This window comes from Scophthalmus maximus, chromosome 19 (assembly GCF_022379125.1).
Source record: "Scophthalmus maximus strain ysfricsl-2021 chromosome 19, ASM2237912v1, whole genome shotgun sequence".
In the NCBI taxonomy this organism is placed as follows: domain Eukaryota; kingdom Metazoa; phylum Chordata; class Actinopteri; order Pleuronectiformes; family Scophthalmidae; genus Scophthalmus; species Scophthalmus maximus.
The window spans coordinates 12919911-12947311 of record NC_061533.1 but is presented as its reverse complement, the minus strand read 5'-3'; the positions used below and the strand labels follow the sequence as shown (position 1 = coordinate 12947311).

At 43.6% G+C, this 27401-nt stretch overlaps 1 protein-coding gene across 1 annotated transcript; it reads left to right on the top strand.

The window, feature by feature from the left end:
- Positions 1–379: 379 nt before the first annotated feature.
- LOC118314444 (dynein axonemal heavy chain 10-like) lies at positions 380–25210 on the top strand. Its single transcript, XM_035640906.2, has 78 exons — positions 380–781; positions 1254–1348; positions 1491–1599; positions 1689–1804; positions 1940–2111; positions 2305–2462; positions 2679–2909; positions 3018–3208; positions 3371–3569; positions 3675–3869; positions 4029–4199; positions 4537–4713; positions 4810–4959; positions 5066–5244; positions 5347–5498; positions 5609–5773; positions 5867–6074; positions 6177–6333; positions 6461–6928; positions 7017–7175; positions 7265–7381; positions 7490–7592; positions 7690–7868; positions 7959–8170; positions 8273–8429; positions 8524–8757; positions 8841–8963; positions 9056–9289; positions 9406–9629; positions 9966–10235; positions 10312–10495; positions 10627–10761; positions 10966–11118; positions 11213–11401; positions 11701–11847; positions 12087–12278; positions 12378–12496; positions 12587–12745; positions 12856–12991; positions 13086–13208; positions 13291–13422; positions 13532–13748; positions 13965–14084; positions 14188–14333; positions 14417–14569; positions 14675–14935; positions 15168–15340; positions 15443–15536; positions 15668–15835; positions 16204–16392; positions 16631–16802; positions 16896–17099; positions 17185–17265; positions 17384–17581; positions 17676–17837; positions 17946–18120; positions 18382–18563; positions 18700–18836; positions 18922–19139; positions 19274–19495; positions 19726–19873; positions 19952–20231; positions 20343–20572; positions 20672–20945; positions 21049–21153; positions 21311–21465; positions 21550–21704; positions 21829–22012; positions 22158–22358; positions 22834–23043; positions 23148–23243; positions 23338–23509; positions 23603–23734; positions 23869–24080; positions 24173–24340; positions 24475–24655; positions 24734–24879; positions 24981–25210. The coding sequence occupies exons 1-78, from the start codon at positions 553–555 to the stop codon at positions 25125–25127; spliced, it is 13671 nt and encodes a 4556-aa protein (XP_035496799.2). The 5' UTR covers positions 380–552; the 3' UTR covers positions 25128–25210.
- Positions 25211–27401: the final 2191 nt, after the last annotated feature.

Here is a 27401-nt window from a genome sequence, read left to right as displayed (position 1 = left end):
TTTTGTTTTAGGATGGGCTCAGTGAGAAGAAGAACAAATATAATAATAAAGCTCCTAATTAACAAATGAAGTAACAAATTATAAATTATATTTTCGTTATCAATTTATTGTTTAAACATTTAAAACTTAAGTGCGAAACTCATTTTACTAATGGATGATTATCACATCTTTTAGGTATTTCCCCCCCAAATGCACAGGGATTTACATTATTATGATTATTGATGTATCTCTTAACGGGGCGATTGTCTTGGTATGTGCAGCTACAGAGCCATCATGAGACTGTCAGGAGAGTCAGGAAGGCAAACCGCCTGGCAGTCAAGGTCCTGGGAGACAAAACCCAAACAACTGCGGCATGTTGTAGTGGTTGACATGACGACCTGTAAACGCTGGGCTGCGACACTAATGCAACGATAGTTAGTAAATCAGCATCATCACCTTCATCATTATCATTCATCATCATCATCATCTTCATCATCATCATTCATCATCATCATCATTCATCATCTTCATCATCATCATCTTCATCATCTGATGTAAACCGAGCGGCGCAAAATGGTCCACGACGATTTACGAGTGGAGTGGATCCGACAGCGGGTGACCGCCGGGTTCAACTTGTACAAGTGTCCGGACTGCTTCGACGAGCTGCTGCTGCTGGGAGACGGAGAGGAAGAGAAGAGGGTGATCCGCTACCTGAACGTCGTCTCCGAGGAAGACTCGCCATCGTGTCTCCTGTTCTTCAAAACCAGACGAGAGGAGGAAATTGAAGTTGCAATTCCAGTCGGTAAGTTGGCCGAGTTGGTTTTCTCTCTTAAACATTGAAATAATAATAATCAAACTACTTGTTCTACAGACAACATTGTAGTTAGATGAAGGTATTGTATAACAAATGGAGCGGGTGCAAGTGTACAGATAAATGACAAGCGAGGGACAAAAGACTCATGAAACTGAAACATTGTAAGGAAGAAGAAAGAAATGAATCATAAATGGAATAAATCAATAATAAGAATAACTTTACAATTCAAAGGGCTAAGGCATATGAGTCCATTGGATTTTTTGGTGAAGCTGTTTGTATCTAACATGTATTAGAATAACAGTGTCACAGAATTGGCCTAAGGAATATACTGTAGATAAAGACATTTACAAATGTAAAATGTAATGATTTGTATGTTAACCAAGTTTTTTTTAAACTTTATTTTGAATCTTGTCAACACGAATAATGAGAATTTATGTAACTGAAATATTTATAACCTCAGAGGAGAAGAAAGACAGAGACAATGAGACCCGGACCCCAGATGGAGCAGAGATGACCTCGGGCACAAAGGAGCCCAATAGAGAAAGCCCCAGCCAAGTGAGATTACACTTAAACTCATACCTTCTTGTCTCGATTTCTGTCCCACCGTGACTGTGTTTGAATGAGTTTTTCATTGTATGGATGGAGAGGAAAGGGATCATGAAAAAAAAAAATGATTTCAGTTTTTTTGCATTTTCAGAGGATTGAGGTTCAAGTGGTCTATCACATTGAGCTTCACGTAGCAGTAGACAGTTACCCAGAGAGATTTCTGAAATCCACTGTCTTCTACTTCCTCAGGAACACAAAAGGTGAGAATTATTACAATAACGCACGTTAAAGAGCCTATTACATTTAAAAACAAGATTAACCAAGAGATTGTGATTTCCGTTTGAAATAGAGACCATCGTTGAACCACTGGACATGACTGAAGCCAACATCCTGATGCCCAGGCTGTTCGACATTGGCATGCACAGTGGAGATCCCCTTCACGGGCTACAGCACAAACTTGCCAATGTAAACTTAGAAATAATTCACAAGCAACCAGCCACAACCACTATCAGTCAGACAAAAAACTTCATTTCACACAGCAGAAAATCTGTCAACATAAAACATGCATTTCCAAAAGTTTCACGCACATTTTCCTCTCAGATGTACATACCCCTGCTCACTGCCCACCAGATGGAGGCAGCTGGCCGAGAGGCAGGAGAGGACGGCTCGGCAAAGTCGAGGGAGCAAGTCACGAGTCGCGACGAGTTGCTCCACAGGACATACAAGTTTTTGGGAGTGACCAACACAACTCTCCAACAACTTCAAATTCTAGGTTTGTTTTATATCATAATGCGCCTGGAGCCTATTCATTTGAATGTCAGGTATTTATCAGTATTTCACTATTGGAAAAAAAAACAAAATACGTGAAAGGTGAAGCCATAAGTCTGCTGGACCTGCTTAGTTTTTTAACACGCATTTCATACAATGTTTGTAACGATGAACGGTACAATCTATGTTTGTCACAGATGGGGGTACACTGCACATCCCTGAGCTAGACCTGAAGCCGGAGGTGGATGTGCTTCTCTCTAATCCAGAAATGGTTGAGGAGTTGGAGCAGTGTGTAATGAACTGGCACACTCAGATTACCATTGTTATTGAGGAGCAGCAAAACAAAGAGCCACAGGTTTGGGACTCCTCTTTCATTCTGAGTTTCAGCCCAGGCGGGTTTGGTGGTAGGGCAGGTAAGAAAATTCCACTTGAGCTGCAGCACGTGAGATCAAGCTCAGAATGTACACATGTAGTTGCTGCTGAAATGTCTTGACTGTTACCAACAGGATTAAATCCCTGTCAAATATAATCGTATACCAATCTGGAACATTTGCTTTCCATTTTCGTCCAGGCGCCTGGCCCTATGGCCGAGATCGCCTTTTGGCAGCAACGTGCATCCATCCTGAGCGCTCTGAACGAGCAGCTCAAACAGCCGATGGTGAAGAAAATCTTGGCGGTGATGGCCAAAACGGATGCCGGCATCGTCCAGACCCTGGAAGGAACGGTTGCCGAACTTAATAAATACCGCGTTGAGTCGGAGGATAATTCACGTTTCCTCAGCACAATGGAAAGACACTTCATGGTGAGCTGCACTTTTTTTTAGAAACGCACTGCTGAATTTTCTTTACTCTGACTTACATTTTTCTTTCCTCACCTTAACCTTTTCCTCCGTGACCATTGTCTGTCGTAGGATCTGTCCACGGGAGCAAATTTTGCTGTGATCCTGGAGACGATCCCTCCTCTGATGGAGACCCTGCAAATTGTGTGGATGATCTCTTGCCACTATAACACAAATGAACGTATGGTCCCTCTGATGGAGCGTATTGCCTGGCAGCTGTGTGAACGTGTGTCACACGTAATTGATATCCGCACGTTATTCAAGTATGTGCGGATATACATCTACATTTATGTTATAAGTTCACATCTTAGGTCAAATCTACATTTATCTATATTTGATAATATTGATATTGTTCAGTTGTCAGTCAGAATCCTGTTTTCAAAATAGTTTGAGTATAACTCACCAATGTGCTGTGTCCCGGACAGAGATAAGAGGGAAGTGGCCAAATCCAAGGTGCATGATGCTAAACAGGTTCTGGACCAGTGGAAGTCGTGTTACTTTGAGGTGCGCGCTGAGATCGAAGAATCAGGAAGGTTTTCACGCTGGGAATTTGACCGCAAGAGACTGTTTGAGAGGACTGATTACATGGCTTCCATCTGCCAGGATCTATGCAATGTTTTGCAGGTCAGTGAACATAAACCTCACAAATACTGACCTCGCATTCATTAACTGAAAAAAAGAAAAATGCCGCTCAGTTTTTGAAAGTTCTCCTGGATTTGTCTGGTGCAGATCTTGGAGGAGTTCCATAACATCTTTGGCCCGGAGCTAAAAGGTGTGACCGGTGACCTCAAACGCATCGATGAAATGCTGTGCAGAGTGGACAGTCTGATTTTGCCTGTTGAGGAGGTCCATTTTAATCCTTTCGACATCTGTAAGAAGAGCAGCTGGAAAATGATCATGCAAGACTTGGACACTACAGTGCAGGTGAGTTCAGGACATCTAGAACGCAGAAGCAAAAATAACATTAGGTTTAATGAAGCAGGGCAGGATCTATGTGCTTGTCATTTCGCACCAGTACAAGTTTCTGTATGCTGTACTGCAGTTTTCAAGCTGATTCCCTTTTTTGAACATGTGTCTGCACAGGCCATTGAGGGCGAGGCCATCAGCTTCATCGATCAGTCTTTTGAGACACTGCGCTCTTCAGCTGCGGCCTTCGACATGCTGCTGAAGTTCAAGCACATGCGCTCCAGGGAGGCCATCAGTAACCATTTGATGAGAAAGTTCAATGACATACTGGCCCTGTATTGCAAAGAGGTATTGCGCTCTGAAGTCAAGAAAAAAGTGCCGGTTGATAATTGACTTTGCAGTTGAATTGATGTCATGTTTTAATGTGTGATCATATCAGATCATCAGAAAGCTTCTGGTGAGGAACAGTGAGTCCATGCATGTGTTGTGCCATGTGACTCAAGCAAAGGAATGTACAAACCTAAATGACTTGCAATGTTAAACTGCATTACAACAAAGTTAATGTAGTAATTACCCATTTATTTCTATATACATTTGATCAATTTCAGCCAATAAAACCTAGAAATAATTATTACACTATTATTATAATTTGTAGAACGTCTAAGTCTTTTTCTCTGTGTTGTAGGTGGAAAGCATAAATGAACTCTTTAAGGCAAACAAGGACCAACCACCGCTAAACAAGAATGATCCTCCCGTGGCAGGATCCATCAGGTGGGTCCGATCTCTGCTCCACCGCATCAAACGCACCATCCTTCCCTTCCTGGAAGTGCCAGAGATGCTCGAGAGTGAACAGAGCAAAGTGGTGAGTTATTTTACTGTTGACACCGTGGTGACAAAAAACACAGAAAAAAATCGTTGTCTAAAACCCTCTGTGTGACTTCTGCTGCATTCTGCTCAGGCCAAGGACAAGTATGTGCAAGTGGCTTTGCAGTTCAGGGACTACGAGGTGAAGAAGTACGAGCGCTGGCTGGCTGAGACAGAACACAACTTGCCACTGCTAATGAAAAAAGCCCTGTTGGTCACTGAACACCAAATCCCAGCAACATTGGTACTGTATTTGTCTCTTGCGATTTGCTGTCCTGTAACTCTTGCTCAGCATTGTGAAAAATACATATACATTAACTGTTCATAATGTCTTTCTCTTAAATTCCCAGCCTCTCTCTAAGGATGCCCCACCAGCTGAAGGCAACCTACAGAGGGGTGTGCGATACCTGGTGAACTTTGCCCCAGAGATCAGGGAAATCATTTGTGAGACGATCCACCTTGTGTCACTGGACTTCTCTGTGCCTCAACTGGCTCAGAATGTTGCTCTACAGGAGCACAAATTCCTCAAGTAATGACACTCGCAGCACCACGGTGCAGTCCATTCCACACATCAGAACCTCCATCTGACGTCATGGCCATATTTCTGACTCGTTTCATCCTTGTTTCTTAGGTATGTTGATGATCTGAAGAAGCTTGTGAACTGCTGCCACTCTGTGATGGACAGCCTGAGTGAGGCAAAGTTCAATATGCTGGCTCAACAGATCGAAACGGTCAAAAAGGTGATGGATTTCGGATGCAAAAGACTCAACTGGAATTCCTCGGGTATGCTACTTACAGAACCGGAAATCTTTTTTTCCAGTTCATGCCCATTTATGCACACGTGCGGTGTGATGAAATCAATATTGTCTGTTGTGTGTGTTATTTGGTTTTAGGTATTCCTGAATTCATCAAACAATGCATCCAGGCTGTCTCTAAATTGGAGTCGGTTGTCAGTCAGATTCAGATGAATGAGAGAGACCTTGATTCCAAGCTGCAGTCCATGGTGATGGCCAACTTAATGAAATGTCCAGTCCCTGAAAAATCAAACAAATTGCCAGGTATAACTAATAGAAGGATATTATTTATTGGATTTAATCATTTGTACTTATTTTCATTGACTTAATTGCATGTTGTCCCCCCCCCCAAAAAAGGTGTCAAGGAGTTCTGTGAACACATTGAACAAGAGCGGGTAAAAACTGTGAGTTTGCTCAGTAAGAAGTACGCCGACGTCGGACACAGCATTACTAAAACCGAACATTTGATCATGGAAAGCAGCAGTGGCAAAGCCAAATGTATGGCAGATTATTACACGCACTGGGAGCGCAAGGTGTTCGACTCCCTCGCGAAGATGGTGCTGAGGTAGTTACACACTGTTAATGTTTTTGAAGTCATCTATTTTGTGAGCAGTATTTATCACCCTGTCTGTCTCAACCACTCTCACAGCCTTCTTATCACATTTAGGAGCATTCAGGCCTTCAACATGGCGTTGATGGGACCTACCGCACTTTTCCAACTTGATGTCATCCTGTCTGCCCCTGAGGTCGTGTTGCAGCCCCAAAGCAATGAGATCTACTGGCTGATCATGCACTGTGTCAGCGACTGTGTGGAGAGCACCAAGGTTGGTTCATCATGATTCTCCTATGTGTCATTGTAGTATGTTACTTTTCTGAAAATTTACATTTGTAAGATTACGACACACAACATTTGACACTGTGACTTAATTCTGGCTAAATTTCGTCTTTCAGCAATTTGTGCGTTGGATGCGTGGGACCTGCATTGAGTGCCCTCCACAACAAAATGAATTGGTGACGTTCAGCTTCTACAGTGACGTGAAGCAGCATCCTCAGGTGAATGAAAGTGCCATGACAGTGTCCCAGAACATCCAGCAGCTGCTCCTCTCTGTGGATCGGTACCTTTGCCACTGCCGACACTATCGGCCTCTCTGGGAAAGGAACAAAACCATCGTCAGTGAAAAATTTGCTGCAAGTAAACCGTCCTGTGTCAAGTATGACGATGAGCTGCAGTTCTTTTCTGGGATAAGTCAGAAGGTGATGCTGGAGCCTCTGTTTAAAATTGACCACATCATCCATCTAAACCTGGAACCTCTGGTTCACACAGTGCAAAAGATTGTTGAGTCCTGGATCAGTTCACTCGGGAGTCTGCTCAACAAGGCTGTCAAAGAGGATCTCTTCAACTTGAGAGATGAACTCATGGTACTGAATTCTGCTACATAGTTAGTATCCAATTATTTTAGTCTTATTATGTGATATTTACGTTATTCTTGGTTATTTTCTACAAAAGCAACTGTCCACAAAGCTGAAACAGAGCCCTGACACTTTTGAAGACCTGAAGTCCGTCCTTGGTACGATCTCGGACATAAAATACATGTCTCTAGATGTGGAGATGAGAGTCAATGATATCAAGGAAAGATACAGAACACTGGCAATGTACAAAATGGAGGTACTGTGAATTAATTCTAAATTATTATCGCCTGAGAGCATTAGTGGTTTCCCTTGTTGTTGTTCTTATGCAATATATTATATGCAAAGGTTGGAGAGGATGAACTGGAGCTGGTTGCCAGTATTGACCAGATGTGGAGTGACCTTTTTACAGAATCCATACAAGTGGATCGAAGTTTGACAAATGTCAAGAAGTCATTTACTGAGGTAAGACACCAAATCCACACATTCCACTTAAACGGAAAATGAAAAGCAACAGTTTGTAGAGGATTACATTTAGAGTTCTCTTCCTAACTTCCTCCAACAATCCCAAAGATTACAGAGGAGAAGATTGAAGAGTTTAAGGAGGAGTTGTCTATCTTTGCTGAAAGCTTCAACATGCATGGTCCTGGAGCTGTGGGGGATGATTTGGAGAAAGGTACTTGAACCCTGCGTCTGGTTCTCATATCTAGAACAATGTATATCGTGTTGAATCTGTAGCAGGGGAACCAGTCTCTCTCGTTTGGTCTTTGCAGGGCTGACCATTCTGGGAACATATGAGGCCGATCTTGCCAAGATGATGGCAGGACGACAGGAGCTGGCTAATGCTGAGAAGCTGTTGGACCTACCATTCACTGTGTACCCAGAGATTATCACCATGCAGAAGGATATGAAGGGCTTGAGACAAATATATGATATATATAAAGCTCAGAAGGTGAAATTTAAGTCGCTTATTGGGACACATAATTCTGATCAACATGTTTTGTTTTTTGAAGTATTTAATGTTTGTCCTTAAATCTTCCAGGATACAAAGACAGAGTGGTCTCAGACGCTGTGGGTGCATTTAAACATCCAGCTGCTACAGGAGGGAGCTGAGGGCTTCATCAAAGGCCTGAGGCAGCTGCCCAAAGATGTGCGGGCGTTGCCTGTGGCCTTCTTCCTGGAAGGACGCATGAAGGAGTTCAGAGAGTCTCTACCTCTTCTGCTGGACCTGAAGAATGAGGCCCTCAGAGACAGGTCAGTCCTCAGAAAGAAATGAAGCATTAGTATGAAATATTGAAAATTAAGGTAGACCAGAATATACAGTATAACACATACATTTTTATATTTGGGCCACAGACACTGGAATGAACTGATGGAGAGGACCGGCACCAACTTTGACATGAACCCTGACAGCTTCACTCTGGAGAACATGTTTGCTATGGAGCTGCATAAATATGCAAATGTGCTAAGTGACATCGTCACGTCTGCTGTAAAAGAGCTCAGTATTGAGAAGGCAAGCATCCCTCTTTGTCAATAACCTCAAACTGGAGCTAGGGTTCAGTTGTACTAGTTTATCTGTGAAATCATGTTTGTGTGTGTGCTTCCAGGGAGTGAAGGAGGTGGTGGAAACCTGGGAAAACATGAAGTTCAGTGTGCAGCCCTATGTTAAAGGGACCCAGGAACGTGGTTCTATTCTGGGTGCAGTGGACGAGATCCTGCTGAACGTGGAGAACGATGCCATGAATTTACAGAGCATGGCGGGCAGCCGTTTTGTTGGACACTTCCTAGGCACCATACAACAATGGGAAAAAGACCTGTCCCATATCAGTGAGACCATAGAGGTCAGTGAGAGAACGATCAAATCTCACTCCACACTTGAGCTGATCTATAAAAATCCCGATTGAAAAAAGTATTCCTTGCACAGGTTTGGTTGCTGGTACAACGAAAATGGATGTACCTGGAGAGCATATTCATTGGTGGAGACATTCGCTCGCAGTTACCTGAAGAAGCCAAGAAATTTGATGACATTGACAAAAGGTTTAAAGAAGTGAGTGTTGCCAAAATAATAGCCTGATGAAAGCACAGTGGTCTGTTACTGGGCCTCTTATAATAATATCATTTCATTCATTTCCCATGTAGACAATGAGTGACACAGTGAAGGGCCCAAACATCAAACGGTGTTGCCTGCTTCCCAACCGACTAACGGACCTGCAGGCCCTGAGCGAGGGTCTGGAGAGGTGCCAGAAGAGCCTCAGTGACTACCTGGACTTTAAGCGGAATGCGTTTCCTCGCTTCTTCTTCATCTCTGATGATGAGCTGCTCAGCATTCTGGGGAGTAATGACTCTACCTGTGTCCAGGAGCACATGATCAAGGTGTCATCCTTATGATACTTAACATACTAATGTACTCTTTCAAATTGGGTGGGAACAATGCTTTCAATGTGTGTGAAACATTTTTCTCATTATTTGTCTTTGCTTTGCTCCGCAAGATGTATGACAACGTTGCATCTCTGAGATTCGATGGGGAAAGCAATGGGGAGACAGCAGCTGGAGCCATGGTGTCTGCTGAAGGGGAGGTGATGGAGCTGAGGAAGCCCGTCCCAGTGGAGGGCAGAGTGGAGGACTGGATGACGGGAGTACTGCTAGAGATGAGGCGGACCAATAGACTGATTACAAAAGAAGCAATCTTCTACTACTGCAGAGACAGGAGCAGGTGGGTATGTGGGTGGCTGTCACCCAGGAGTCGCTCATCCCCCTTAACAGAAGGTTTCTGGTTTCAAAAGTTTCCTCGACCAAGACACTGAACCCCAGATCATACCTGACGGCCGTGCTAGCAGTGTGTGAATGGGATAAATGAATGATAGAGAGGCACCATTTATTTAGATGTATAGAAGCACTGTATTAATGTGTATGGGTGAATGCTACTTGTCAAGCACGTTGAGAGGTAGTTCAGGGTAGGAAAGGGTGCAGCATAAGTGCATTACATTTACCATTTCATTTAGATTGATTTTGAAAGGTGTGTTCAATTTGTCATTTCCGTGTCTCTCAGGGTGGATTGGATGTTGCTGTACCAGGGCATGGTGGTGTTAGCTGCCACTCAAGTGTGGTGGACCTGGGAGCTAGAGGATGTTTTCGAAAATGTGAAGAAAGGAGAGAAGCACGCATTGAAGAACTTTGCTCAGAAAATGCACCAGCAAATTGATGAGCTGGTGACACGTATTACACAACCTATGAAGAAAAATGACAGACGAAAGATTAACACCGTGCTTATCATTGATGTGCATGCGAGAGACATTGTGGACAGCTTTGTTCTAAACAGGTAAACCTTTTCCAGCTTTAAATATATTAATTGATATGAATTCATTCATATGATAGTGTAACTCATGTGTTTCCAGTATAATGGACCCACGAGAGTTTGAGTGGGAAAGCCAACTAAGATTCTACTGGGTCCGGGAACAAGACGACCTATTTGTGCATCAGTGCAGCGCTTCGTTCTCTTATGGGTATGAATACATGGGGTTGAATGGTCGATTGGTTATAACCCCACTGACCGACCGGATCTACCTCACCCTCACCCAGGTCTGAGAGGCTTTCCATATTTATATCTTCAAAACAAATTAATAAAAGCAAGCGTACATATGCAAATTGATTCCGTCAGCCAGTTTTGACGACAAGATGTCTGTGACCGTGGGTGTGTATTCGTGATGCAGGCCCTCTCCATGTTCCTGGGTGGAGCTCCCGCCGGACCGGCGGGTACAGGAAAGACAGAGTCCACCAAAGATCTGGCCAAGGCTTTGGGCCTGCTCTGTGTGGTGACAAACTGTGGTGAGGGCATGGATTACATGGTGAGTAGCGTACATTGGAAGAGCGAGCAGCTACTGTACAAGTACAATAAAACCACTTTGTGATATTTTCTCGAAAAAAAAGGACTTCAAATTGTTTACATTACAATTTATCTAAGCCATTGCTTTTCCCAAAAGATGATAACCCACACATACATTTACATTTGCCTTTTCCCCCTTGAAATACCTCTCTGTATGTGTGTGCAGGCTGTTGGTAAGATCTTGTCTGGCCTTGCCCAGTGTGGAGCTTGGGGCTGCTTCGATGAGTTCAATCGAATTGATGCCTCAGTTTTGTCAGTTATCTCCTCTCAAATCCAGACCATCCGCAATGCTCTCATTCTGCACCTCAAAAGGTTTCATGTAAGTCTGTTGTAGTTACGCAGAAAAAGTAATAAATTCATCGAAAATTATGCCAGTTTTCATTTAACCACCACCTTCTCACTATGCACTTCAGTTCGAAGGGCAAGAGATCCGCCTGGACAGCCGCATGGGGATTTTTATCACCATGAACCCGGGTTATGCGGGACGCACCGAGCTGCCAGAATCAGTGAAAGCCCTCTTCAGGCCTGTGGTGGTCATTGTTCCTGACCTGCAGCAGATCTGTGAGATCATGCTCTTCTCTGAGGGGTTCCTAATGGCCAAGGTGAGGGACACACACACACACACACACAAATGATATTGTTGCTAGTTAGCTGATGATCTTCTCCTGAGTAGTGTTAACAGTAATCATCCATGTATGTGCAATATTACTATAATGTACCAAGATGTTTATGTTCTCAATTAAATTACTTGGAAGATTCATTGATATTTTTTTGTGTGCACAACATTATTTTCATAATTCAGCAAACATTGATACATCTGTAATTTGGTCAACTGCACATGTAACCTACACATGTAAAATTCTTACCGAGGATCTAATCACTCCACTTTTGTGCGATTCAGGTGCTGGCAAAGAAGATGACAGTACTGTATAAGCTGGCTCGAGAGCAACTGTCCAAGCAGTCTCACTACGACTTTGGTCTGCGAGCTCTGAAGTCTGTCCTCGTGATGGCAGGAGAACTGAAGAGAGGCTCACCAGACATCAGTGAGGTAGACCATTTTTGAAATTTCATTTTCGGAAAAAGGTGAATAGAAAACATTTCAGTTTAAATTCAATATGGAACCAAGGAGTCTTGCCTCATTCCATTGGTATAGAGTGAAGTTTGATTGCTGTAAGGGATTATCCAGTGCAATATCCGGATGATATTTCATGACAAAGATTCAGCGAGTGTCCACCATTTTGTAGTGCTTTTGTTGTTTATCCACTGCTATTTCTTTGATCTCCACAGGATGTGGTGTTGATGCGCGCCCTCAGGGACATGAACCTTCCAAAGTTTGTGTTTGAGGACGTGCCTCTGTTCCTCGGGCTGATCTCAGACCTGTTCCCTCGGCTGGACTGTCCTCGCGTTCGCTACCCCGACATCAATGATGCTGTGGAACAGATCCTGCAAGAAAACAAATTTGTCATAGTGCCTGACCAGGTGTCTCATCATGGGTCTTACATTTGATTTAAGTAGCAAAGATTTGGTTTCAGCATACGAGTGGTCTAATGTTGATGTGCTCTATTCTTTATGGTTCAGGTGGATAAAGTTGTGCAGATCTATGAGACAATGATGACCAGACACACTACTATGGTTGTGGGACCAACAGGTGGAGGGAAATCAGTTGTCATCAGCACATTATGTCAAGCTCAGACCAAGTCAGTTTCAGTTTACATCACCTAAGTTTACACCACCCTCTCTCATATTTAGTTTGAACTGTTGTGATCTTTATTATATCTCATCATCAGATTGGGATTGCACACCAGGATATATCCACTGAACCCTAAAGCCATGAGTGTCATTGAACTTTATGGTGTTCTCGACCCTGACACTCGAGACTGGACTGATGGGATCTTATCCAACATCTTCCGTGACATCAACAAGCCTTCTGACAAAGAAACACGGAGGTTAAAAAAAAGGAAACATGCAATTAATCTGTGAATAAAGAAGTGACGTTTATTCATGCGCAGATTGAGAAAAGAGAAAGTCCTGTGAAATCTCAGATTTTGACTTTCAGGTACATCCTGTTTGATGGTGATGTGGACGCTCTGTGGGTCGAGAATATGAACTCAGTGATGGATGACAACAAGCTCCTCACGCTGGCCAATGGTGAACGGATCCGTTTACAGAGTCACTGTGCACTGCTGTTTGAGGTCTGTCTGCATTTCAAGAGTGCTGTTACCTCTCCCTATGCTTTTCTGCAAAGCAACTTTCAGAGCACATGATAAGAAAACTTCACCGTTACAGGTCGGTGATCTGCAGTATGCTTCCCCCGCTACTGTTTCCCGCTGTGGGATGGTTTTTGTTGACCCAAAAAACCTCCGATACACCCCGTACTGGCAGAGATGGCTGACAAACAGATCCGAAAGGGTTTGGAAACAAAACATATGTACTATTTAATATTTGTACTTGTTTAAAATTTGATAACATATCAACACTTTCTTTTTTCTAGGAACGAGAAGCGCTCGACAAACTGTTCAAGAAATATGTGCCCAGCTGTATTGACATGATTGTGGATGGTATTGTTAATGGCAAACAAGGCCAGAAGCTGAAGACTGTTGTCCCACAGACAGATCTGAACATGGTAGGTTCATCTCATCTATCTCGCATGTACTCCAGTACCTGAATTGTTGTATTCTTGCACGAAGAATTGTGTCCCATCTTCAGACTCAATGTGTTGTTGGTCTGTGCAGGTGACTCAACTCTGCTCCGCGCTGGATGCGCTGCTTGAGAGTGAAAGCGGCAGTGCTGAAGTCCTGGAGTGTTTCTTCCTGGAAGCTCTCTACTGCTCACTAGGGGCCTCATTGCTGCAGAGTGGCAGGATGGAGTTTGATGAGTTCATCAGAAGGATTTCCTGCTTAACTGTAGTGCATGACGAGAAAACCCTGGCAGGACCTGGTGAGATCCCAGGTAAAGAGAAAAATGCATTCTTAAGACACCCAGTTTGGGTCATATCTCATATTGTATATAAGAGATTAGGGTTAGGAGTTCACTATGTATAATATGCGATTATAAAAAGAATGTTTGTACACCACAACTGTCACTGTTGAAAAGCAATGGACAGGATTTCTTCCCATGTTCATTCTCTTTCCTATTATTTATAACAAAATGTCTGCATCCATACAGGATACCTGCCGTCTCTGTATGATTTCCATTTTGATGGCACACAGGAGAAGTGGGTTCCCTGGAGTTCCCTGGTCACCAAATATATTCACAACCCTGAAATGAAGTTTGCTGACATTCTAGGTAAAGATTAATTATGTGAGCTGCGAGGACATATGAAGTATCCTCTGTACATGATTTCAGTTTTTTTGGCCCATCCAAGCCTCATCCTCATTCTGTGCTTTAGTGCCAACTATCGACACCACGAGAGCGAGATGGATCCTGGAACAGATGGTGAAGATAAAGAGGCCAGTGCTTCTGGTTGGCGAGTCTGGCACCTCCAAGACTGCCACCATTCACAGCTTCCTTAAGAACCTAGATGCAGAAACAGTGGTGTGTTTGCTTATCAAATCTAAGCCTGTCATCCAATGTCATGAAATGTATTTCAGTTTAAATTTATTCCCTTCTGTTCCTAGATTACCCTGATCATCAACTTCTCATCTAGAACGACCTCAATGGACGTGCAGAGGAACCTGGAGGCCAATGTGGAGAAAAGGACCAAAGGGAACTATGGGCCTCCAATGGGAAAGAGACTGTTGGTCTTTATGGATGACATGAATATGCCAAAGGTACCAGCTCCAAGCATTCAACCAAGTCTCTTATCTCCTGCACTGTTGTGAATGACAGCGCTTGCATGTCCAACATTTTTTGTGATACACCATATGCTCATCCAGGTGGATAATTATGAGACACAACAGCCTATCGCACTCATGAAGCTGTTATTGGACCGAGGAGGCATATATGACAGAGGGAAGGAGCTGAACTACAAAATCCTCAAGGACCTTGGCTTTGTTGCTGCCATGGGAAAGGCAGGAGGAGGGAGGAACAAGGTGGACCCCCGCTTCATCTCACTCTTCAGTGTCTTCAGCATCCCCTTCCCTGCAATGGACTCACTCCACCTTATCTATGCTTCCATTATCAAAGGCCACACCAGAGTGAGTACCTCTTTCCCACACAGATCAATCGTCCACTAAGCCGGAGGTCGGCAGTTCGATCCCTGCTTCCCCGATGTGTCCTAAGCAAGATGCTTAACCCCTAAATTACCTCTGATAGCTCTTTTCCGACAGTGTATGAATGTGACTGAATTGCCATTTACCATCAATACTGATATCAGAATATCATTCAAATATAATCACATAAATTTAATAAACTCTTTTATTATTTTAGCCATTTCAGGAGGCCGTACAGAAGGTTTGTGATAAAGTCACCCTCTGCACATTGGAGCTGTACAGCAGCATCATCAAAGATTTGCCACCCACTCCCTCCAAATTCCACTACATCTTCAACCTGAGGGACCTGTCAAGAGTCTACAACGGACTAACGCTCACCAAGCCCGACAGGTCTGATCTGGCACATTCACTCTATGAACAGATCAGCAGAGACTCTGCAGTTAGAGGTCTATGTTTAAAAATGTCTGTTCTCTTCATGATTCTCTCAAACAGGTTTTTAACTGTCACGCAATTTGTGCGAGTCTGGAGAAATGAGTGTCTGAGAATCTTCCACGACAGACTAATCGATGAGACTGACAAAGCCATGGTAATAATTGATAATAATTAATCATTACTGTGTGTAGGTAAAAATGTGTTACGGTTCCCTCAGGTTAAAATTCTATTGTATATTGTTTTGTTAATTCAGTTAATGTTTCAAATGTGTGTTTTCGGAATCAGGTCCAAGGCCACATAAAGAACTTGATTGAGGAGCACTTCAATTCAGACATGGAGGCAGTCATCAGGGACCCAATTCTTTTCGGAGACTACAGGACAGCCCTCAGGGAGTCCGAACCCAGGGTCTATGAGGACATACTGGACTATGATGCTTCAAAAGCCCTGTTTCAGGTATTATCATGTTGACATTTTATAATTATACATGTTTTTTTGTTTTTTTTTACCACTGTGTCCATTATTTGCTCTCATATTTGGCCTTTAAATATGGCCCGGGCCTTTCTGTGTAGAGTTTGCATGTTTTCCTTATGCATGTGTGGATTACCTTTACTTATTCCACAAGATATGCAGGTGAGGTCAGTTGGTTCCCCTTAAATGCCTGTAGATGTGACTGTGAGTTTGAATGGTTGTTTTTCTCTATATGTCAGCCCTGTGATCGACTGGCACTCTTGCCGGAGGGGATCGGCCCCTCATAGGATAACTGGTGTAACTAGTGGATGGATAGATATACTGAAAGACAACTGAGTTTTTGCCCTCTGCAGGAACTTCTCGAGGAATTCAATGAGAACAATTTGAGGATGAACCTGGTACTGTTTGATGACGCACTGGAACATCTGACCCGGGTGCACCGCATCATCCGTATTGATCGAGGCCACTCTTTGCTCGTCGGTGTGGGGGGCTCTGGCAAACAGTCCCTCACCAAGCTTGCTGCTTTCACTGCTGGCTGTGAGGTAGTAAAAACCTATGACGGGTAGTATTTCCATTCACTGCAATAAGAATGTTGCATCTTTGTTTAGAATATTTATTTTGGTCTAGTGGGTGCTTTATTGAGGATTTGGAATCTGGAAGATGTGCAAACAGCAGTATTAAGACTAAAAGGGGACTTTTGGGTTCGGAAGGATAATCAGCATTAAGCTAAATTTGCAAAGGAATCTTCAGGCATTTGTAATGGAAATCCCCCTTTCCCAGGTGTTTGAGATAGCACTAAGCAGAGGATACTGCGAGTCAAACTTCCGCGAAGACCTGAAAACACTGTACTTGAAGCTTGGCATCGAAAATAGGAAGATGGTGTTCCTCTTTACTGATGCCCATGTTGCAGAGGAAGGTTTCTTGGAACTCATTAACAACATGCTGACTTCAGGTCGGATATCGCTCTAATGTCCTGGCTCACAGTGCCTTTGTTTATTTTGAAAAGCTACAGCTCTAAGACTCTGATCATCCTCTCTCTTATCAGGCATTGTTCCTGCATTGTTCCCTGATGACGAGAGGGAGTCAGTTGTCAACCAGCTTCGCGACGAAGCTCTGAAGATGGGAGCCGGTCCTTCTAAAGAAAGTCTGTGGCAGTACTTTGTCAGCAAGAGTGCCAACAATCTACACATTGTTTTAGGCATGTCTCCGGTGGGAGACACCCTGAGGACCCGCTGCAGGAACTTCCCAGGTGAAATATGGTGTCAGGCCTCTCTTTATTCGTGATATAACTTTTGATTTCATTTTACCAACTGTGTGTAACTTTTTCCCCCCAGGACTGATGAACAACACTGTGATAGACTGGTTCCTGCCATGGCCTCCACAGGCTTTACTCGCAGTTGCTCAGTCATTCCTCGGTGTGTAATAATACAAACATCTTTTTTTTACTATGCATTCTTTTTTTTCAAAGTTTGTTTTCAGATAGCCATTTAGCCACATGTTGTTTATGTTTGTTTTTTTCTCCCCCTTTTACAGGTGAAAGTCCCATGGTTCCTGAGGCCCACTCTGCAGATGTGATAGCTCATGTATGCATGGTCCATACTTCTGTGGGTGACTACAGCAAGTTATTTCTGCAAAAACACAGGCGTAGTAATTATGTTACTCCAAAGAACTACTTGGACTTCATTAACACTTATTCTAAACTCTTGGTGGAGAATGATCAGTACATCCTGGGTGAGAAGATGGAACATGTCTTGAATGATTTGGTTTCTCGTGATTACTTGAGAGCCTTTGTTTTGTTAACTTGTTCTCTCCTATAATACTGTAGCTCAGTGCCGGCACCTGGAGGGAGGTTTAGATAAACTGAAGGAGGCCAGTCAGCAGCTGGCTGAGCTGAATGTCAAGCTAGCAGAGCAGAAGGTGGTCCTCACTGAAAAGTCCACAGCTTGTGAAACCCTGCTGGATGAGATTGTCACAAACACGACTGTAGGTCAGTGGGCATCTGATATCTAACGGACCCCCCCCCCACAGAGCACTGTAGTCTTCCAAAGGTAAACACAGCTGTTACAAACCACCTATTAATAACTTTTCCGTCTAGCGGAGGAGAAAAAGACATTGGCAGAAGACAAAGCCAAAGAGATTGAGGAGCAGAACAAAGTGATTGCTGTGGAGAAGAAGGAAGCTGAAAGTTCCCTGGCTGAGGCTCTGCCGGCATTGAAGGCAGCCCGCGACGCCCTGCAAGACCTAGACAAATCTGATGTCACAGAGATCAGGTAAATTCTCCTCCTTACTCAGATTATTGTTTCATTCATTTGTTGAAAAAGCTTCCAATAAGCATGAATGAATAGATCAACGGTGACATCTGTAATTCAGACACCCATAACAAACCTCTGAAAAGAAAATAGAAGACAATCCAAAACATTGGAGTTGATTATTTATCTAGATTTTTTAATTGAGAACTAATCAGTTTTGCAAAGCCAGGATTTACAAAAAAAAACAACAGCTAATGCCACCTGTGAATCTTCATTGTACAGATCCTTTGCCAAGCCACCCAAACAGGTGCAGGTGGTGTGCGAGTGCATCTTGGTGCTGCGTGGCTACAAGGAGATCACTTGGCAGTCGGCCAAGGGGATGATGTCAGAGGCTAACTTCCTGCGCTCGCTGATGGAGATGGACTGTGATTCCATAAGTAACAACCAGGTCAGGACTGTCAAAGGTAAGTCGGCTTCATGATCAATGGAAATCTACCATAGAAAATGCATATAATAACGCCCGCGTTGCATATATGATAGTAGGCATCTGTGTTCGCCAAGTATGCCTCAGTTGTTTTCCTTGCAATCTCTCTCGGCTAGGCTTCCTGAAGAACCTCCGGACGAGCCTTGAGGAGATGCAGGCCATCAGTAAAGCTGGCTCAGGCATGTTCAAGTTTGTTGAGGCTATCATCGGTTACTGTGAGGTTGCCAGAGAGATAAAACCCAAGAGGGAGAAGGTAATGTGAGGCTCGAAAGGGGTATTACATCATGCTCCTTAGGAAGGAAAACAGTCAATAGCCATTCATCCAATATTTTTTCTAGGTGGGACTTCTGGAGAAGAACTTCTTTCAGAGTAAGCAGGAGCTGGAGCACATTCAGGGTGAGCTTGGCAATATCCAGGGAGAGTTGCAGGCTCTTGGAGAGAAGTACCAAGCTGCTACTGTGGAGACACTGTACCTACAAAAGGAGGCTGAGCTCATGGAGAGGAGGCTGATAGCAGCTGACAAACTCATCTCGGGTCTGAGCTCCGAGAATGAGCGGTGAGGCTGCAAAAGACAACGAGTCCCACGACTGCTGCTGCTTATCTGTTTCTTTGAAATCTCATTTCCTCCATCTCTTCCTGTCTCTAACTATCTCTCTTTACAACTCACCCTTTTCAACTATCGCCACTCAGGTGGACACAAGATTTGGAGGAGTTGAAGCAGAGGCGTGTGCGTCTCCTTGGTGACTGTCTGATCTCTGCTGCTTTCCTGAGCTATGAAGGGGCCTTCAGCTGGGACTTCAGGAATGAAATGGTGTACCAAGTATGGGTTAGGGATGTACAAGAGAGAGGCATCCCCTTGAGCCTGCCTTTCAAAGTGGAAAGCCTTCTTACTGATGAAGTAGAAATCAGCAGGTGAGAAGGAGCGCGTGCTCACAACAGACTTTGAAACTTGCGAGACAAGACAATTTGCAACATGAATTTGTCATAACTTATGATAAAAAAAAGTGTTGTGATAAAAGAGCAGCTGCTTGAAAAAAATAATTGGATTTGTCTTTATTTAGTCTTTACTTGTCGCTAGCTGAGGAAGCCGTGGGGTTAAGTGTAAAGTATGTGTACCAAATAAACCCTGTATGTTCCTGTAGATGGGGCTCGGAGGGATTACCACCAGATGAGCTGTCAGTGCAGAATGGGATCCTCACAACCAGAGGGAGCCGATTTCCGATGTGTATTGATCCTCAACAGCAAGCCCTCAACTGGATTAAGAAGAAAGAAGAAAACAATAAGCTCAAGGTACAAAAGAGTTCATGCTTACGCAAGTAATGTCCTGATGTGTGGTCCTGACACTGTGACCGTCATTCTATTCCCCAGATCTCATCTTTCAATGATCCAGACTTCCTGAAGCAACTAGAGATGGCCATCAAATATGGTTTCCCATTCCTTCTCCAAGATGTGGATGATTACATCGACCCTGTGATTGACAATGTCCTGGAGAAGAATGTGAAAGGAGCAGAGGGCAGACAGGTCGTCATGCTGGGAGACAAGGAGGTGGACTACGATCCCAACTTCAAGCTGTATCTCAACACCAAACAAGCTAACCCCAAATATTCCCCATCAGTGTTTGGAAAAGCCATGGTCATTAACTATTCTGGTAAGATCCTTTGGCATGGCAACCATAGTTTTTGTCTATAACACTTGACCAGCATGTACAAAATCCTTTGTCTGTCTATCCGTCCTTTGTCTGTACCTGTGTTTCATGTAGTGACCCTTAAGGGCTTGGAGGACCAGCTGCTGAGTGTTATCATGGGCTTTGAGAAAAAGGAGCTGGAGGAGCAGCGCGAACGTTTGATCCAAGAGACGAGCAATAATAAGAAGCTGCTCAAAAACTTAGGGGACTCCCTGCTGAGAGAGCTGGCGACATCTACAGGCAACATATTGGATAACACAGAGCTGGTTCACACGTTGGAGGAAACCAAGTCAAAAGCCTTTGAGGTCAGTCTGGCTACAGTTAGCATGAGCGACCTTAAGAACAGCAATTTCACCAAAGTTCTTTATCTTTCTTTTTTCCTTGTTCGATATTGTGATCGATAGGTATTTGAGAAGTTAAAGTTGGCTGTGAAGACATCCTTGGACATTGATAAACTCAGAGACGGCTACCGACCTGCTGCCAAGCGCGGCGCTATTCTGTTCTTTGGACTGATGGAAATGGCTCTGGTGAACAGTATGTACCAGTACTCCCTGGCCTCCTACCTGGAAGTGTTTGACTATTCACTGCGCAAATCTCTGCCAGACTCTTCCCTTCACCTACGACTGAAGAACATCATGAGCACTCTGACACACAGTGTTTATAACTACGGCTGCACGGGTAAAATAATTAAGCATGGAAATGAGTCTGTTTCTTAGGATAAAGCACAGAGTTTATTATTATTTTGTAGCTTTTATAACCTGAACTTTCTGCGTCTCCCCAGGTCTGTTTGAAAGACACAAGCTGCTCTTTTCTTTTAACATGACTGAGAAGATTGAGCAGGCAGAAGGGAGAGCACGTCAGGAAGAGCTGGAGTTCTTTATCAAGGGTGAGATGTCCACAGAAGTTTGAACACTTGAACTCGTCTAAAAAACGTAGATCTTCTTATATGTAGTTTTCGTGTTACATGTGTATGTCAAAGTAATCACAGACAGACGCAGATGTTCTCAGCAAATGTTCATGTTTTTTCCACCTCACGTGTAAAGGTAATCTATGCCTGGAAAAGAGCAAGCTCAAAAAGCCTTGTGACTGGCTTCCAGACCAGGGCTGGGAAGACATAGTGAAACTCGCAGAGCTCTTTCCTGAACACTTTGGCTCTCTGCCTGATGACGTGGAAAAAGATTCCTCTGACTGGAAGTCTGTAAGTGACCACAGTGTCAGGACACGCAAGGGTATTTTACTGAATCGGTTGAGAGTCTAACCCTGCTTCTTTTTTCAACCTCAGTGGTATGACTTAGATGGACCGGAGCAGGCTCCATTCCCCATGAAATATGAGGAGAACCTGTCCGCCTTTCAGAAGCTGTTGTTGCTGCGCTGCTTCCGTGTGGACAGAGTCTATAGAGCCGTGACTGACTACGTCACCGTCACCATGGGCGAGAAGTGAGACTGTTTCTGTTGCTGTTTCTCCCTCTCCCTCTATGTACAAGAGATATTATAATTTATCATTATTTTTGATTATAACCACGCCCTGAGTTTCCACATGTTTTCCTGTATTCCTGCTCAGATATGTTCAGCCCCCCGTGATCAGCTTTGATGCAATTTATGAGCAGAGCACACCTTCCTCCCCCATTATCTTCATCCTGAGTCCGGGCTCTGACCCAGCCGGTGACCTCATGAAACTGGCTGAGAGATCAGGTTTTGGGGGGAGCAAGTTCAAGTTCCTTGCCATGGGTCAAGGCCAAGAGAAGGTACTGAAAATTATTTTACTTGTGTATCGCAGCTATGAAGCTTTAAGTGAGGTCGAATGAAAGACGTATAGGGATCACCAAGTAGTCACAATAAGAAACAAGTAAAGATGTTGATGGGTAACTGTCTTCTGTACCGGTGATGAAGGTTGCGCTGCAGTTGCTGGAGAGCGCTGTGTCCCGTGGTCAGTGGCTGTTGCTACAGAACTGCCACCTGCTGGTGAAGTGGCTGAAGGAACTGGAGAAATCTCTAGAGAGGATCACTAATCCCAATCCCAAATTCCGATTGTGGGTCACCACCAACCCCATCAAGGATTTCCCCATTGGCATACTGCAAAAGTCTCTAAAGGTGAAAAACTCCCCCCCCCCCTTTCATTCAGCAGTGTTTTAACTTTCTAGAATCCAGTGTTTGGCACCAGGATTTCCTCATATAGTTGTTTGCATTTTAATATTTTTCATCTATATGTTGGAAAAGTAATTTTCATTACAGCAAGGTGAGTCCTTTTTTTGAAACTGGACACATTCAACAAGCACGGAAGAAACAGTTGCATACCTCAAATACATGTTTTTTAGAAAGTGGTGCAGTTGTCTCCCTCAACCTGTTTAATTTGAACATATTGACACTTCTTTGTAAATTATTTACTCACTCCCTAGTTAGGAGTAAGAGGTTTTAAGTCTGTACATGAGACCAAATGACTTAACGTTAAGAATAGTGTTTTGATGGTTAACACTTTGCCAAAAAACTCCTTCTGATAATAATAGATAAGACTGGATTAGTAGAGGATAAATAGCTGTTTTTACATGTAATTCAATATTGTGTGCAGGTAGTGACGGAGCCTCCCAATGGACTCAAGCTCAACATGAGAGCCACGTACTCTAAAATCTCCCACGAGTCCTTGGCTGAATGCCCACACCCTGCCTTCAGTAATCTGGTGTATGTGCTGGCCTTCTTCCACGCTGTGGTGCAAGAGAGACGCAAGTACGGCAAGATTGGCTGGAATGTCTCCTACGACTTCAACGAGTCCGATTTCTTTGTAAGTGGCACAGGAGTCTTTTACACTATGTTGGAAATAATAGATTGGGATTTTGGGTCTCTATTTAAGTGCTATATTATCAGTTGTTTTTCATTTTTCAACAGGTGTGTATGGAGATCCTGAAAACCTACCTGACCAAATCTCACGACCAGGGAGACAGCAATATTCCCTGGGGAAGTCTCAAATACCTTGTTGGAGAGGTTGGGCTAAATTCATTATTTTCTAATAAACTGTATCTCCATTATCCTGCTAGCTGATGCTGTTAGATAATTATGTGTGTGTCGTATTTTAAAGGTGATGTACGGCGGCCGAGCCATCGATAGCTTTGACCGCAGGATCCTGAGAGTCTACATGGATGAGTACCTCGGAGATTTCCTCTTCTACGTCTTTCAGCGCTTCCACTTCTTTCACAACAAGGATGTCGATTACAAGATCCCTCCAAAAGGGCCCAAGAAAATATATGTTGGTCAGTTTCTATTTTTTTTACATTATTAGACCTTATTAAGATGAAGTTAAAGTTCTGTCACCACTCACAGATTTACCCTTTTATGTGTGACAGATGAGATTGAGACCTTGCCACTGGTAAATACACCAGAGGTATTGGGCCTTCATTCTAATGCAGAGATAGGATACTACACGCAAGCAGCTAAAGACATGTGGGCCCACCTAATAGACCTGCAACCTCAGACAGGTATGATTTGGCATCCTTCGTCTCTCTCACCTGCTCTCCCACCTCCACAATCAACTCTAAACTCCAAAGAGGATCCCTGGTAGCGTTGAGGGATGTTTGCTTTCTTTCTTACTGCGTTTACTCTTATGCCTCAGGTGAATCTGGTGGAAGCATCAGTAGGGATCAGCACATCAGCCAGGTGGCCCAGGACATTCAGAACAAGCTCCCAAATTTGTTCGACATGGACGTGATCCGTAAAAAGTTTGGCTCGGACGTTTCCCCGACCTCGGTCGTGCTGCTTCAAGAATTAGAGCGCTTCAACAAACTTGTGGTTCGCATGCAGCGCTCTCTGGCTGAGCTGCAGAGGGTGAGAGGGAGGGTCGCACATCAACAAGATGTTCATAAAAAAATGGATTGGTGCAAGGTTTGTTTTTGTTCTAATTCTCTTGTATCACACAGGCTTTGGCTGGTGAGGTGGGGATGAGCAGTGAGCTGGATGAGGTCGCCCGAGCTCTTTTTAATGGTCACATTCCTGCCATCTGGAAGAAGTTGGCACCTGATACGCTTAAGTCACTCGGCAACTGGATGAGCCATTTCAAGAGGCGTTATGAACAGTATAGCCACTGGGTGAGGATGGACACTCAATATCACAGATAACCTCTGACATGTAGCCTTCTGTATTATTCTGGAGTTACAGAAGAGTCAAGAAAGCTTAGAATATACATTTAAATAATACAGTATGTGTATGATGTGTGCATCAGGTGGATGAAGGGGAGCCCAAGGTAATGTGGCTGTCAGGACTCCATATCCCAGAGTCCTACCTGACTGCCCTGGTCCAAGCTACATGCAGGAAAAATGGTTGGCCTCTGGACCTCTCCACACTGTACACACAGGTGACCCAGTACCGCAGTGAGGAAGAAATCAGTGACAGACCTGGGCAGGGTAATGAAATTAAATGTGTCCCTTTGCAGCATGATTAGTGATGAATTCACCCTAAGACAGATGGTTTTTTTCCTGCAGGCTTTTTTGTGTCTGGCCTGTATCTGGAGGGAGCAGACTGGGACACGGAGAAGTGCTGCCTGGTGAGGAGTAGACCAAAAGTTCTGGTTGTGGAACTGCCCATTCTCAGAGTCATACCCATAGAGGCACGCCGCCTCAGGTTACAGGTGTGAACCACCGGCATGACATGCATCTATACTATAGTTCACTATTTTGATCATTTTTACTAACACTCATATGCATATTTTTTTTTAATTTGATACCACAGAATACGCTGCGGACACCAGTGTACACCACGTCTCTACGGAGGAACGCAATGGGTGTTGGCTTGGTGTTTGAGGCCGACCTGTTCACCACCATGGACATCTCCCACTGGGTGCTCCAGGGAGTTTGTCTGTGTCTCAATGCTGACTAAAGACAACCCTCAGTCTCACTTAGCTGTCAACTCTCTGTTTAATATTGTTTTTTTAATAAACTGTTCCGAGCAGCAGAAAACTAGATTGATATTATGACTCATTAATCTACTTCAGTCCTCTTCTCACTAGATGGCAGCACACAACAGTACCGAGCTCTTCACTCTGGGCAGCAGCTCCAGGGATTTGTCTTCGGAGTTACACTCGGCTAAGTGCCAGTATTTTACACTGGGTCAGGATCTACCAGGCCTAAAGGTCTACAACTGTTTGGTAGTGAATAAATATTGGCAACTCAGTTCAGTCATATTTCATTTTTTTCTTTCTTAAAATATTTCATAATTCTGTCTCTTGCTCAAAAGGACAACAGAGGGTAAACGTTTCGTCTGAGGTTGTAAGGGGAAACATAACCTGCTGCCTACAGTGGAAAATACAACACTGACCAAAGGTTTCTCTAAAGTTTTCCACTTTTCCCAAGTAACTTTTCAGCTTTTCCCTGCAGTATAGGTGGCACTGTAGATGATCTAGTGCAGCACAGAGTCAGTGAGGCTGCGGAGGTCAGCATGCTGAAGCAGGTGAAGTAAATTCTTGTGAGGTCACTGAATCACAGAAATGACAATAACGTCGTCAACTTACATCATGCAGCTAAACTGTTTGACTAAACTGTGGACTCAAGTTATCATAAGGCAAAAACAATCAGCAATATGAAAATATGTTAAATTTACTATATGAGATCACTGTCATGCTTCACATTACTGTACTGTGTAGCCTAAAAGGGCCCCTCTGAATGGCAGAGGCTAAAGGTCAGGCCACTTCTCAGCCGTAACTGGCATCACTATCGTAAAGAGTGAAGATCACAGCGTGTTTACGACCAAACACCGGAGGAGGGGAAGTATCCTACTCTTTATATGAGTGAACATCATCACCTAACTACATAGATGATTGGCAATGCAGTTTGAACAGTAAAAGGAAAGGGAATTATGGACGAAGGAAAGTAACTACTCAAGAAATGAGAAATATGAAGAAGAAGAAAAACTCTCAATGGAACCAACCCCCACCTTTCTCTCTCCTAAGAGGTCAAATTATTTTCAGCTGCTTGAGGGATTTACATTAACCCTACTCTGCTCCAGTTCCTGCTTTGCACCAAGCGGTCTCGTAAAATGCCAAGGGTGCCCTGAAATAGATAAGAAAAAACAGTCTTATTTTCCAGCCCTCCCCAACGAACACCTAATCCCAAGTTTCCGTTTGTTGTGATTGAGAGCAGGTGGACTCACTCAGTCCAAGTGCATGCACTGTTTTCTGCTAGTGCAGGGGGCAATTTGTGCCAGTCTGCATGCCTTTTGTGCCAGTCTGTGAGGGTCGAAGTGTTAACGCCATCTCTCATCAGCTGAGAAATTCACCAAAACTACAGCAACCGAGACAGTTGCATAAGCCCTCCAAGCCGCCTGCAGCATCTTTCAGTGGCTGCGACTCGCAGCTCAGCCCATGGTGCTTGAGATGTGTATCATCAATCCAACCACAGATATACATGTTGGGCCCCAGATTTCAGTTTCAGTGCCAGCTGTTTTAGTTTGGAGCAGGACCGCAGCTCTGTGGTTCATGATGACCGCTTGTAATGTAAACCTACATGTCCCACATGCAGGAACAGAGAGAGGTTACAGTATACTGAACTATCCTCCTGATAGATAGATGGATAGATAGATAGATAGATAGATAGATAGATAGATAGATAGATAGATAGATAGACGGATAGATTATAGATAGATAGATAGATAGATAGATATAGATATAGATAGATAGACATAGATAGATAGATAGATAGATTATAGATCGATATATATATATAGATATATATATATCTATATATATATATATATATAGATAGATAGATATAGATATAGATAGATAGATTATAGATCGATAGATACAGTAGATAGATAGAGATTGATCGATACAGTATATAGATATACAGATTATAGATATAGGTAGATAGATAGATAGATAGATAGATAGATAGATAGATAGAAGATAGACAGATTTAAGCATATCTTTCCTGAACCCAAACAACCAGAATTGAAGAGTTATTAGTTTTTGTTATTCATCAAACAACAGTGACTCATCGCGGGCACAGCTCCAGTGATTTTATAAGAACCCCGGAGAAGCTGCATCAGCCCACAATTCATTTAAAACCAATACAAACACAACGCGGGGTGGGCCGACGCCTTCAGCATGGCCTCTGTGAGGGGGTGAAACGGGGCAGGGGAGGAAGAAAAAAGAAG

Bases quoted from the DNA above. Each gene is read 5' to 3' on its own strand.
- LOC118314444 (XM_035640906.2), top strand. From the start codon at position 553: ATGGTCCACGACGATTTACGAGTGGAGTGGATCCGACAGCGGGTGACC. The intron at 7,869-7,958 runs GTGAAATTTAAG...TAAATCTTCCAG, and splicing joins ATATATATAAAGCTCAGAAG to GATACAAAGACAGAGTGGTC. The intron at 14,334-14,416 runs GTGTGTTTGCTT...TTCTGTTCCTAG, and splicing joins ACCTAGATGCAGAAACAGTG to ATTACCCTGATCATCAACTT.